The sequence below is a fragment of the Camelina sativa genome, chromosome 11, assembly GCF_030686135.1.
Source record: "Camelina sativa cultivar CO46 ecotype springtype chromosome 11, ASM3068613v1".
Lineage (NCBI taxonomy): Eukaryota > Viridiplantae > Streptophyta > Magnoliopsida > Brassicales > Brassicaceae > Camelina > Camelina sativa.
The window spans coordinates 11054583-11067117 of record NC_141890.1 but is presented as its reverse complement, the minus strand read 5'-3'; the positions used below and the strand labels follow the sequence as shown (position 1 = coordinate 11067117).

Below are 12535 nucleotides of genomic sequence, written 5' to 3'. Positions count from 1 at the left end.
TTGTAGCTGTTGGATTCTCGACAATCGGTGGGTGATAATGTGATATGATAAATCCCGGTGTTAGTGATTGGAGGATGTTTATCCCGGTGATATAATGACTAAGTCTATTGAATTCTGTATCCTTTTATATATAAAGTCACTGATTAATTCTTACATAAAACTGTATCAAATTACCACCATAATAATACTTATTGAACTGTAATTCTGTAACAAATCAATTCCTTTCTATAAGCTAATCTCTCAAAAAAAACAAATTATGCAAAAAGTTTAAAATTTAAAACTCTTTTTTTTTTTCTCTTTCTTGGGGTCTTTAAGAAGAAGCATATCCATGAGGATGAGTCTTTTGCCACTTCCAAGCAACTTCAAGACTTTCTTGAAGATTAGTGTAACGAGCAGACCAATTAAGATCTCTAAGAATCTTTGCCGGATCACTGTAAACCTCTGCGTAATCTCCAGGTCTTCGAGGCAAGAAATCTACTTTGATGTCTACTCCTGTCGCTTTTTTACAAGCTTCCACAAACTCTTTCACCGATCTTCCTTTCCCAGTACCTACATTGTAGATTCCGACGTTTCTAGGCTTAGCTTTCTCCAGTGCCTTCACGTGAGCATCTACAAGGTCAGTAACGTCTATGTAGTCACGAACACAGGTTCCATCTCCTGTTTTGTAGTCTGTTCCTTTCACCTATACATAGATAAACCAAATTTGAATCCATTTTTTTATCAAGTTGTAAGAGTTGAGTCAAGAAGAAGCATGGAGAGTCTGATGAGTGTTTTTTTTAGTCTTTTACCTGCAGGCCTGGAATCACGCCGCGAGCTGCATCAAAACAAGCACCTGAAATCCGCCCGTGTTCGCGTAGCTCAGGTTTTGGAGCTTCTCCTAGTCTACCTTCTGGATCTGAACCTATCACGTTAAAGTATCTGTGGAAGTAATAAAAGATCATCAGACAATGTTTGGTTGATCCAAATCAAACCCAGAGACGTTTTTAGAAACGTGGAACTACTTGACCTTAGGATCATGACTGCCATGTCAGAGTTTTTAGAGAAATCCAGGATCATGTCTTCAGCCATCTTCTTAGCTTTTCCATAAGGGTTAATAGGGACCTGAAAATCGATAATTTCCAAAGTTGATGAGACATGATCATACGAAAGAGAGGGTTTTTCTGAAACTGTTTTTGAGTACCTGTGGAGTAACTTCAACAATAGGCATCTTGTCAGGTTCTCCATAAGTGGCACATGTGCTTGAATATATCAACTTCTTCACTTTATGTCTAGCCACAGCTTCAAGAACTACTAATGTGTTTGATGTAATATTGTGGTAATACCTACAGAACAAAAAGACATGAGATTACCCATAAAGACTTCTAATCTTGCAGAAGTGTTATGAGCAAAACAGTGGCTAGAGATTGTACTTAAGAGGATCTAGAGTGCTCTCTCCAACATATGCTACTGCAGCAAAATGCATAACAGCATCAAACGCGTTCTCCGAGAAGATTTTCTCGACCTGAAATGAACAAAACACATACTTCATACAAATACCGGAACAAACAGCTCAAAAAAGAATCTTAGGGAAACGAAAAGTTACAGCTTTGGCATCTCCTAAATCAGCATAAATGAATTGAAGCCTCCCGGCTTCTGGGAACAATCCTTGTAAAACCTTGACAGCGCCTAGATTCCCGCGAGAAAGATTGTCCTGTTTGTGAGGAAAAATGATCAGTGTTACAAAACCAAACATTGCAGTTTGACTACTTCCCCAATGGATTGCACAATACAACCAAAGAAAGAAACTTTACCACAATGGTGACACGGTATGACTCCTTTAGCAGCCTCAATGCAGCATGTGATCCGATATATCCAGCACCACCAGTGACTAACACATGAGTCACGCCTTCCTCACTGCGAGAGAACTATGAAGAACAACAAATTGCAACAAGACCGAGATTACAAAAACACCAACTAAACCAGATTTAAGAGAAATGTTTTCAGACATCTAAAGTGAGTAACACATCAAAATTGTGGACTTACAGCGGTTGGAGACGTAAAACTAGGTGCGTGCTTGAGCATAATAATGCACAAAGCTGTAAGAGAAACAACCAAGATAATCCTGCCCATGACATTGCTCTTCCTTTTGGGTTCTAAGTATTCCATCCCTGAATTTTTATCAAAATCAAAGACATTGGTTGATCATCTAGACATCTAAAATGTTGCAGAGCAGAGATTCAATATATATACGTAAAATAGTAGTAGACTACTAACCTCCAAGAGGTCTTGAGCTTCTTCCTTGACTTCTAGCTCTAGAGAAACTTAGCATTGGGAGATTCAGAAGAATCTGAACTTAAAAATATCTCAAAAGTCTTCTTTTATCTTTTATTGAGACAGACAAAACTCCAAAAAAACAAATTCAAGATTTCAGTAGCCAGCAATCATGAAGCTCATTGCTGTTTGGGGAGTCGTACAAGAAAAGAAAAAACAAAGTCAAAACACATACTACCATAGAAGAAAAATATAAAATATGATTGGAAGTGGGGCCTTAATGAAAGAATCAAATAACAAAGAAAAAGACAGACAAAAAAAAAGATGAATACATACATTTATGAAAAAAAATAAGATCAAAGTTTCAATTAATTATTAGTTTTAATTTCATCTGTTAATTGGAAAGAGAAAACAAAAAGGTTCTTAGGCAAAAAGAGAGAGAGCATGTTTGTCATCACAGAACAGAACAAAACAAAAAACAGAGAAACAAAAGGTAGCAAGAAGTGTAAAAGTCATCGAATTTAATCGAAATTTCTTAGCTTTATGGCAAACCCATCTGAGAAATCACGGATCAGACGAAACCCATAAACGTTTCGATTGCCAATTTTGTATTTGGATTCAACAAAATTTTGATCAGATGTTTGTAAATCAGGTATAACAAAAATTGGGTAAAGAGGAAGACAAGACATAGATAGAGAGAGAGTACCTGAGAATTTCGCATTGAGAGAGAGAGAGAGGGATAGGGAGAAAGAAGAAGAGGTGTGTGAAGAATGGTTGAAATGGCGAAAGGCACGAACGTTATTAAGGGAGAGAGAGAGAGCAGAACGTAAGAGAAACTTAAGGGAGAGAAAGAGAGAGAAGATAGGGGGAGAGAAGCGGAGGAAGAAGAAGAAGAAGAAGAAAGTGAGGAGAAACGTGCAATGCAAAACGAAACCACAACTACGAGACCTGGTCACCACTCTCTTCTCCCCTCACCCCTTCAATTAAGGTCTCTCACCTTTTTGGAAAGAAGGAAAAATATATATTAAGGGAGAAATTTAGAAACAAATCCTTCAACTTTGACTAAATTATACTTTTAACCCCTCAAGTATTTTTTTTATACTGATCCATCCGACCCGAGTTTTTGTAGTTTCATCGTCGTGTCATAATCTGGATCCGCGTAGTACGCAAGTGCGTGAAGTTTTTGTTCATTTCAGTGAATGTGAATTATGTTTTACCAAAAACGGTGTTGACCAAATAAAGAAGTTTTCATAAACGTGAGATTCAAAGTCAAAAACATTAACTGATGATGATGATGTATGTACAATAAATATGACTTCTTAAATACTTTTATTCGTTTTTATCTCCCGTAAAAAAAATTGTGAAAATTAAAGAACCTTGTTTCCATCCACATCCAAGCATGAGAATATCATTTAAAACCAACCTTGCTTCTAAATTGTTAAGGGTGGGATAATGAAACTAATAATAGTGAGAAACCTTTCATGGATATTAATTTCAATTAGGTTTTTTTTTTATATATATTATGATGGCGATTGCAATGATTGTAATAAGGCATCATTTCGTGCAATCCTCATTTTATATTCCTTGATTAATTATGGGGAAAAAAACAATCGATGGGTGATCGATTTTTTTTGCTGCCTAGTTGTAGTCTTGTAGCGACTGCCTAACCATCTTAACGTGATTAGCCAACGAATCGATCGTAAACAAATGATTTTACCAAAGACATGTTATGATAGAGACTTTGTATATATCGTAGTACTCAATGATTTCTCAATATGTATACATTCTTTCTACGTGAGTAATTATTGAGAGTTTAAACAAATGCAACTTTGTTTTTGTTTTTGCTCATACAAATAAAAGATAAGATAGTCATCGATTTCTATAGTTTAAAGGTAGGTGATTGACTATGGATAATATCATTATTAACATAACCATTCTTTTTTTTTTTATATCAAGTTTATCAATTTGTATCATTTATAACCAAATAACGAAAATGGTCAATTACAGTATGTGTTTCATTCTTGTTGATTAAAATTCTTTAGACGGCCTAATTTAGGTTGACTTCTTTCGTTTTCCTTTCTTTCTTAGTACAATAGCAAGAAACCAAAAATATAGACGTCAATATGCGATGCGTAGTCTTGTAAGCGTAATTATAAAAAGATACCCACCTAAGTCCCTTAAACCAACCAAAAACTACAAAAAAAAAAAACGAGGCCTCCTAGCTAGCTCCAAATTTTATTGATAATCGACTGCTGAATTTTTTTAGTTAGGTTACCTACAAGTTTTTGTCTCCTTTAGATAATACATCATCCTAGCCTCCTCTAGAAAACTTGCAGCTCTACGTTACACATTCTCGTAAATATTGAATTCGACGTAAGAATGAAATAATGTGTAGTGTAGGTGTGATTCTTTTTGTTTTTTTTTCTTCTGTCAACCGATATGCATTAGAAGATAAGTTGGTTAACCAAATCGGAACTAGATTAAGTGCACTTGTATAGGCTATGTGCCAAATATTTATAAGTTCTATCAAATACTAACCAAGAATACCTTTAAATGAACTTAACCAAGAATCTTCAAATCAAATCCGGTTTGATATCAAACCGGAAACCGGGTTTGAAGTGAACTTGCAAACGTCGTCGTATACACACTTTAATGAGTGTTATTTTCACACACAAGTGAGAGAAACAGAGAAGAAGGAAGAACGGAAGATGAAATCACCAAAACCTCCGAATCTCTCTGACAAATCTCTTAAACCCAATTTCTTCTACGGCCACCGTAAGCCCTCACATAACCGCCCTACCGTCTACGGTGGTCTCTTCTCCAACCGCCAATCACTCTCCAGAGACTCACCCCAACCACAATCCAACGCCGTCTCCAACCGAACACCTTTCGATCTCCGCAAATGGGATCCCGAAACCCATCTCCCATCGGAAAGACCACCTTCTTCTTCTTCTTCTCCTCCGCCGTCACATTCCACGGTGATATCCGCCGCCTCCGAGCGTCTATCTCCGATCGCGAGATTCGTCCTCGACGCATTCCGCAAGAATCGTAACCATTGGGGTCCCTCCGTGGTCTCGGAGCTAAACAAACTCCGCCGCGTAACGCCCACCATCGTCGCCGAGGTTTTGAAACTAGGTAACGATGCTGCTGTCGCGGCGAAGTTCTTTCACTGGGCTGGTAAGCAGAAAGGGTATAGACACGATTTCGCTGCTTACAATGCTTTTGCGTATTGCCTTAATCGAAACGGACACTTTCGTGCCGCGGATCAGTTGCCTGAGCTTATGGATTCTCAGGGAAGACCTCCGTCGGAGAAACAGTTTGAGATTTTGATTAGAATGCACGCTGATAATAAAAGGGGTTTAAGGGTTTATTATGTTTACGAGAAGATGAAGAAGTTTGGGTTTAAGCCTAGGGTGTTCTTGTATAATAGGATAATGGATGCTCTTGTGAAAAATGGTTACTTTGATTTAGCTTTGGCTGTTTATGAGGATTTTAAAGAAGATGGGTTGGTGGAGGAGAGTACTACTTTCATGATCTTGGTTAAAGGGTTGTGTAAAGCAGGCAGAATCGAGGAGATGCTTGAGATTTTGCAGAGAATGAGAGATAATTTGTGTAAGCCTGATGTTTTTGCTTACACAGCGATGATCAAGACGTTGGTTTCTGAAGGGAACATGGATGCGAGTTTACGAGTTTGGGATGAAATGAAACGCGATGGGATAAAACCGGATGTAATGGCGTATGGAACAATTGTTACGGGACTGTGTAGAGACGGTAGAGTTGAAAGAGGATATGAATTGTTTGTGGAGATGAAGGAAAAGCAGATTTTGATTGATAGGGAGATCTACAGGGTTTTGATTGAAGGTTTTGTTGCAGATGGGAAGGTCAGATCTGCTTGTGATCTATGGCAGGATCTTGTTGATTCTGGGTACATAGCTGATCTTGGGATTTACAATGCAGTTATTAAAGGGTTGTGTAGTGTGAAGCAGGTTGATAAAGCATATAAGCTCTTCCAAATTGCAATTGATGAAGAACTGGAACCAGATTTTGAGACTCTAAGTCCCATTTTGGTTGCATATGTGGTGATGAATAGACTGAGTGATTTTTCCAATTTGCTAGAGCGGATTAGAGAATCAAGATACCCTCTCGCAGATTACCTTTCACAATTTTTTAAATTGTTGTGTGCCGACGAAGAAAAGAGAACGATGGCTTTAGATGTCTTTGATGTCGTAAAGACTAACGGTCATGGCAGTGTCTCTATGTACAACATTCTTATGGAAGGTCTTTACAAGATGGGAAATATTCAAAAGTGCTTGTCACTTTTCTATGAAATGAGGGATTTTGGGTTTGAACCAGATTCATCATCTTACAGTATTGCAATTTGCTGTTTTGTTGAGAAAGGGGATGTCCAAGAAGCTTGTTCATATCATGAAAAAATCATCGAGATGTCTTGTGTTCCTTCCATAGCTGCTTATCTGTCTCTTACTAAAGGACTATGCCAAATTGGAGAAATTGATGCAGTGATGTTATTAGTTCGTGAATGTCTGGGAAACGTTGAAAGTGGTCCTATGGAGTTCAAGTATGCTCTTAGGGTTTGTCATGTATGCAAAGGGAATAACTCCGAGAAGGTTATGGAGGTACTAGATGAGATGAACCAGGAAGGTGTCTCCATCAATGAAGTTATATACTGTTCGATTATCTCTGGTATGTGTAAACATGGAACAATAAAAGCAGCAAGAGAAGTCTTTGCAGAGCTGAAAAAGCGCAAAGTAATGACAGAGGCTGATATGGTAGTCTATGATGAATTGTTAGTTGAGCAGACAAAGAAGAAGACAGCTGATTTGGTGCTTTCAGGGATCGCGTTTTTTGGTCTTGAGTCAAAACTAAGAGAAAAGGGTTGCAAACTACTCGATAACTAAAGTTTGGGACTGATAGATCATTCAGTTGCAAGGTAATGTGCTTTTAACCTAACAACTGCATATTCCTTCATGCCTGGTGGTAAGCTCTTTCGGGCATTGGTGTAAGTCCGAGTTCAATATTTCATGGTTGTGATTTTCCGAGAACCCAACCATGCAAGTTTTGGAGCTCGTCCCACGGATCAGTAAAGCCCGGAATCATTTTTTGGGTTCATCTTTATGGTGGCTGAATCATGGAAGTAAAGAAGTAAAAGTCTCTATTTTTGGATGGTGAAGCAGTGAAGAGCCTTGCGGGCATTGTGTGGAGAGGCTTAGCTCAAAACTTACAAATCAATGGATATCAAAATGTTGGCTCGGATTCTGCCACCCCCATAAGGGCCAGCCATAACCGTGATCCCTCTTCTAACTTTCCTGCAAATTCAGAATAATTGATAGATGGCAGTCCAAGTACTGATGTTGCAGCTTGAAGTTTTGATCTATAGTTTCTATATATATCCTTGTAACGAGAGTTATGCAGTAGTAAGAACCTCATTTTTCACATCAGATATGGTTTTAGTTGGATTTCCAAATTTTAGTTTTTAGTTAAAAGTTTGAATTGTGTCAGAATATTGGAATAAAGTTGGCATTTTTATCCCCGCCTTTGTGGACATGGCAGTTAAGTTCCCGTGACGATGGCTATGAAAAGTGGTTGCATTTATGAGAAATGGTCCATCCTTTTTATCTTTAATCACACATTCGGAAAAAGTATCCAATAATCGTTACCCATTTCTTCAATGAACACTCTTGTGAAGAGCGGTGGCGCGTGGATGGTTTCCCCGTCGTTGGCGGCGGCTGCTCTGAGGAGAATTAGAGTGTCTGGTTTCGCCACGTCATCATCATCATCTTCTTCTCCCAATTGGGAAGGTGGAGTTTCCTTAGTCCAGGGAGCTTCTAGAGGCATCGGCCTCGAATTTGTGAGTCTCTTTCTTGATCCATCTTTCTCTTTTATTACCCAAATCCTGGTCTCTACAAATATTCAGCTGCTAATGAATCACTTCTCAGAATCTTTAGTCTTTTCAGAAGTAATAAGATCCAAATTTGGCGGTTTCAGTTTTAGCTTCTTTTTTTGTTCTCGTTGTTTTTTTTTGTAGGTACGACAGTTGCTGGAGAAGAATGAGAAAGGGTATGTTGTTGCTACTTGCCGAAATCCAAAAGATGCAACAAGTCTCTCTGATTTGAAGAACCGTTTCTCTGAAAGGCTTGTCATCCAAAAGCTTGATGTTACAGATGAAGCTACCATTGAGGTTACTGTCTCTACAACACTCAAATATGTATCTGTTCATTTGTTTTGTAGGATAGGATACATGTTCATGTTTCTGAACCTGTTATCGGTTTATTAGGAATCAGCCGAATCTGTAAAAGATAGATATGGTTCTCTCAACCTACTTGTAAATGCAGCTGGTATACTTTCCATTCCTGGCGTATTGCAGCCAGGTATGGCTATGTTAGAGAAGTTAATCTCATCTTTGTCTGCAACTTGGGATAAACTAACGAAGCCTGTGAAAAAAGGACTGTTCTTTAATTTTGCCTCTTGACCTCAGTACAGAAACAACATTGAACAAGGTTGAGAAATCATCATTGATGCTTGCTTACGAGGTTAACGCTGTTGGTCCAATTCTAATGATGAAGGTAAGCACTCCATATTGTTTGTAATGATCACTGTCTTTAGATTATGCCCCAGAGTCAGATTTTCTTATGCGAAGCAGAGAGAGAAGTGGAAGAAGAATGTGCAAATCTAAGTTATGCAGTCCTTGTTTTTTTTACTCATGGATATGGTCCCACGGACTCTATACAAGAATAAAGCATTATGTCTTTGGCTGTGTTGCAGCATATGTGGCCTCTCCTTAAGGCTGGTGGAGGTAGTGGAACCGAGAGGGAAGTTGCTGTAGTAGCCAATTTAAGCGCCCGAGTTGGATCTATTGGAGATAACCGACTTGGTGGTTGGCACTCTTACAGGGCTTCAAAAACCGCACTCAATCAACGTACAGTTGAATAGATTATTGTTTTTTCCATTCTGGTCTGAGCTGAGAAAACCATTAATTTCTGTACACAACTGTTGCTTTTGCAGTGACTAAAAATGTATCGGTTGAGTTGGGTAGGAGGAAAGATCCTGTTGTATGCATTCTACTGCATCCAGGCACAGTAGACACTGATCTTTCTCGACCGTTTCAAAAGAATGTTCCCGAAGGAAAGCTTTTCACAAGAGAGTACTCTGTTCAGAAGTTATTGCACATCATCAACAATGCAAAGAAACAAGATAACGGCAAGTTCTTTGCTTGGGACGGTCAGGAGATACCTTGGTGATTGCTTGAATATTATTGAATTCTCGGAACTGAATAGTCGGTTCTTTCAAATTCTACTGAATTCTTGTGGGGGGTTTTACTGATTTCTTGTTTCGTGAGCATTTCCTTGGAGCAACATCGAATAACTTGGAGTGAGTATCCAGAAGCTTAGAGCTGTCTGAGTATATATAATAATCATTGTGATGGTCCAATCTTCTATATACATACATTGTATATTACTGAATAATTTCACACGCTACTTTTGAAACGTTGAGTCAAAGCATTGCCATATGTGATCCAACTATGACCTGGAGTTTTATGAACTCTGTTCTTGTTCATTAATCTTTGAAAAACTGCAGCGTCATCCCACTGTCTCACAGAACTATATGTGTTGCTGAGCAGCACATATGCTGCCGAGTTCTGAGGATCCAGACGCATTAGTTTCTCTGCAACTCGTCTAGCCAAGCTCACATCGCCATGAACTCTACATGAACTAAGTAGAATCTCCCATAGAACAGAGCTACTTCTGTATGGTGTCGCTTCTGCAAGCGTCTCCGCATCTTCAAGCCGACCAGCTCTTCCAAGACAATCAACTATACAGACGTAATGATCCAGCTCCGGTTCAATTCCATGATCTCTCTGCATTGAACTGAGTATCTCAAGCCCTGAATCCACCAGTCCTGAGTGGCTGCAAGCAGTCAAGACAGATACAAAGGTTATCCCGTCGGGTTGCCCTCCCGTTGATATCATCTCTCTATAGAGATCAACAGCTTCATCGCCTCTTCCATTATGAGCATACCCATGTATTATCTCATTCCAAAGAACCGTGTTTTTCCTTGAGACAGTATCGAAGAACTGTCGAGCTGAATCTATTTCACCGCATTTGCAATACATATCAGTAAGAGCGGTTTCAACAAAGGAATCACTTACGTATCCGCTCTTCACTACCTGTCCATGAAACTGTCTTCCATGGGCCAAACTACATAACCTTGAACAGCTGCTTAATAAAATAGCGTATGAAGTTTCATTAGGAAACAACACACCAGTCTGATGCATTCTTCTGAAGAGCATTAGAGCTTTTGTGTCCAGCTTGTTGCGACTAAGACCTGAGATCATTGAGTTCCAACAAGCGATATCAAATACGGTGTTACAATCATCAAAGACAGATTCAGATATCTCCATTTTCTCACATTCCGAGTACACTGCAATAAGGCCACTAACTATGTGACTGTTCTTAGAACTCTTGGTCCTTATCGCTACCCCATGGATCTGTTTCCCTCCTTCTAGATATCTCAATCTTGTGCACGAACTTAGTATCACACTCAAAGTGGTTATGCCAGGTTTCAAGTTCTGAAACTGCATTTGTCTGAAATTGTTTATTGCTTCCTCATAGTGTTCATAGTTGGAATAACCCGAAAGCATCGCATTCCATGCTCTAACACTCGGTTGGGGAATGCTACTGAATATTCTCCTAGCACTTTCAACATCCCCTGACCGAAAGCACGCTCCAAGAACACTAATGTATGTAACTTCATTTGGTTCAACACCAGAATCTATCATTCTCTTTAGATACTCAACGGATTTGTCACTTCGGTATTCCTGGCCAAATCCAGCTATCATTATGTTCCAAGAGACAACATTCACTTCAGCCATCTCAGCAAAAATCAGCTCCGCACCAATCATGTCTTCATTCTTTGCATATATTTCGAGCAACGAATTGTTAAGATGAAGATCTCCTACGAACCCAAATCTTAACGCGAGACTATGGATCTGCTTCCCGAGCACATTGCAATAGATGTCACTCGAGCTATCACATCCTTCTCTCGGAGTAGAGATGCTGAGAATATTAGATAAGCAAACCGAATCCACTTGGACACCTTTCTGACACATCGATCTGAACATTTCAACTGCCTCCAACACTTTATTTTCCCGAGCTAACCCGCTGATCACCGCAGTAAAAGAGACTTCATTAGCCTCCGAGAGAGATTCAAAGACTCGAACACCATAATCCATCATAAGCCCACACTTTGCATACATAGACAACAACGCATTCCCAACAAAACCGTTCTTATCAAGACCCGTTTTAACAGCAACCCCGTGACATCTCATACCAAAAACACCACCCCGAACCTTACCCAAGACACCACATCTCTCTCAGGCATTCCATCAAACACCTCACACGCTTCCTTTAAATCCCCAACTTTACAACAAAACGTCAAAAAAGCATTCCAAGAATAAACATCTCTCAGAGGCATTCCGTAGAACACCTTCCGTGCATAACCTCCATCACCACACTCAATATACAAATCCAACAAACGATTGCATATATAAGTATCACTGTCTAATTCCGTCCTAACCATGAACCCATGTACGATTTTCCCAGAAAGCTTACACCTTTTATCTCTATAACATCGCAATAGATTCACAAAGTACCTATTGCCCCCTCCACTACGCATTCTCAACAAAACAAAAACAAAAAAAAAAAAAGTTTATTTCTTTATAAAAATAAGATCATTCGTTACAGATAATATAATAAACTGAGAAAAAATACAAATCTTTTAATAATCTTTGGAGGAGAGAGAAAAAAATGTTTTTTTTTCTTCTTGTTTTGTTGGAGGGAATCAAGAAGGGATGACGACGGTGCGCATCATGTTCTTGAACTCGAAAAAGTCAACGCGACCATCTTGATTCCGGTCAACGGAAACGATCATCTTCTCAACTCGCTCCATCTCTCCACCTTCAGGCAAACCAAGTTTCTTGAGAACAGCTTGAAGCTCCCTAGCGGAGATGAACCCGTCGCCGTTCTCGTCAAACACCTTAAACGCCTCCTGAAGATCCGTTTCATCAGCCGAAGCGGCGGAAGAAGGATCGTTATTACCATCACCTTCGTTAACATCTCCGTCTCCGCCGAAGAAAGAGTCGTCGAGCGTCTTGTGCAAAGCAGAGAAATCGTCGAAGTTGAGACCGGTGTTTCCGGGCTGGATGTACGACTCGACGGTTGATTTGAGATCGGAGAGATCAGCGTTGAGACCGAGACGGGATAAAGCTTGG

General features: G+C 39.4%; 2 protein-coding genes and 3 pseudogenes across 6 annotated transcripts; 2 read left to right on the top strand and 3 right to left on the bottom strand.

Annotated features, from left to right (window-relative positions):
• Positions 1 to 103: 103 nt before the first annotated feature.
• On the bottom strand, positions 104 to 3474 carry LOC104722988 (putative UDP-arabinose 4-epimerase 3). 3 transcript variants are annotated; one of them, XM_010441268.3, is made up of 10 exons: positions 2957 to 3474; positions 2254 to 2435; positions 2023 to 2147; positions 1791 to 1904; positions 1583 to 1690; positions 1410 to 1501; positions 1181 to 1322; positions 1007 to 1101; positions 789 to 918; positions 104 to 682 (listed from the first exon to the last, which is right to left on the bottom strand). In XM_010441268.3, exons 2-10 carry the CDS (start codon positions 2306 to 2308, stop codon positions 311 to 313), a joined length of 1233 nt encoding a protein of 410 aa, XP_010439570.1. In that variant the 5' UTR covers positions 2309 to 2435; positions 2957 to 3474; the 3' UTR covers positions 104 to 310. The 3 variants fall into 3 exon arrangements, with proteins under 3 accessions (XP_010439570.1, XP_010439572.1, XP_087329805.1); XM_010441270.3 differs by having other exon boundaries at positions 2254 to 2382; positions 2957 to 3251; XM_087473679.1 differs by having other exon boundaries at positions 2254 to 2806; positions 2957 to 3250.
• A 1484-nt stretch (positions 3475 to 4958) lies between these two features.
• Positions 4959 to 7796, top strand: LOC104722986 (pentatricopeptide repeat-containing protein At4g20740 pseudogene; annotated as a pseudogene). The gene has a single exon (XR_015572349.1). The product of XR_015572349.1 is annotated as a pentatricopeptide repeat-containing protein At4g20740 pseudogene (transcript).
• On the top strand, positions 7779 to 9752 carry LOC104722987 (uncharacterized). Its single transcript, XM_010441267.2, has 6 exons — positions 7779 to 8116; positions 8294 to 8446; positions 8543 to 8636; positions 8749 to 8831; positions 9031 to 9184; positions 9271 to 9752. The coding sequence occupies exons 1-6, from the start codon at positions 7937 to 7939 to the stop codon at positions 9504 to 9506; spliced, it is 900 nt and encodes a 299-aa protein (XP_010439569.1). The 5' UTR covers positions 7779 to 7936; the 3' UTR covers positions 9507 to 9752.
• LOC104727883 (pentatricopeptide repeat-containing protein At4g20770 pseudogene) lies at positions 9628 to 11978 on the bottom strand (annotated as a pseudogene). Its single transcript, XR_015572348.1, has one exon. The product of XR_015572348.1 is annotated as a pentatricopeptide repeat-containing protein At4g20770 pseudogene (transcript).
• LOC147933846 (calcium-binding protein CML42 pseudogene) lies at positions 11959 to 12213 on the bottom strand (annotated as a pseudogene).
• Between the last annotated feature and the right edge of the window lie 322 nt (positions 12214 to 12535).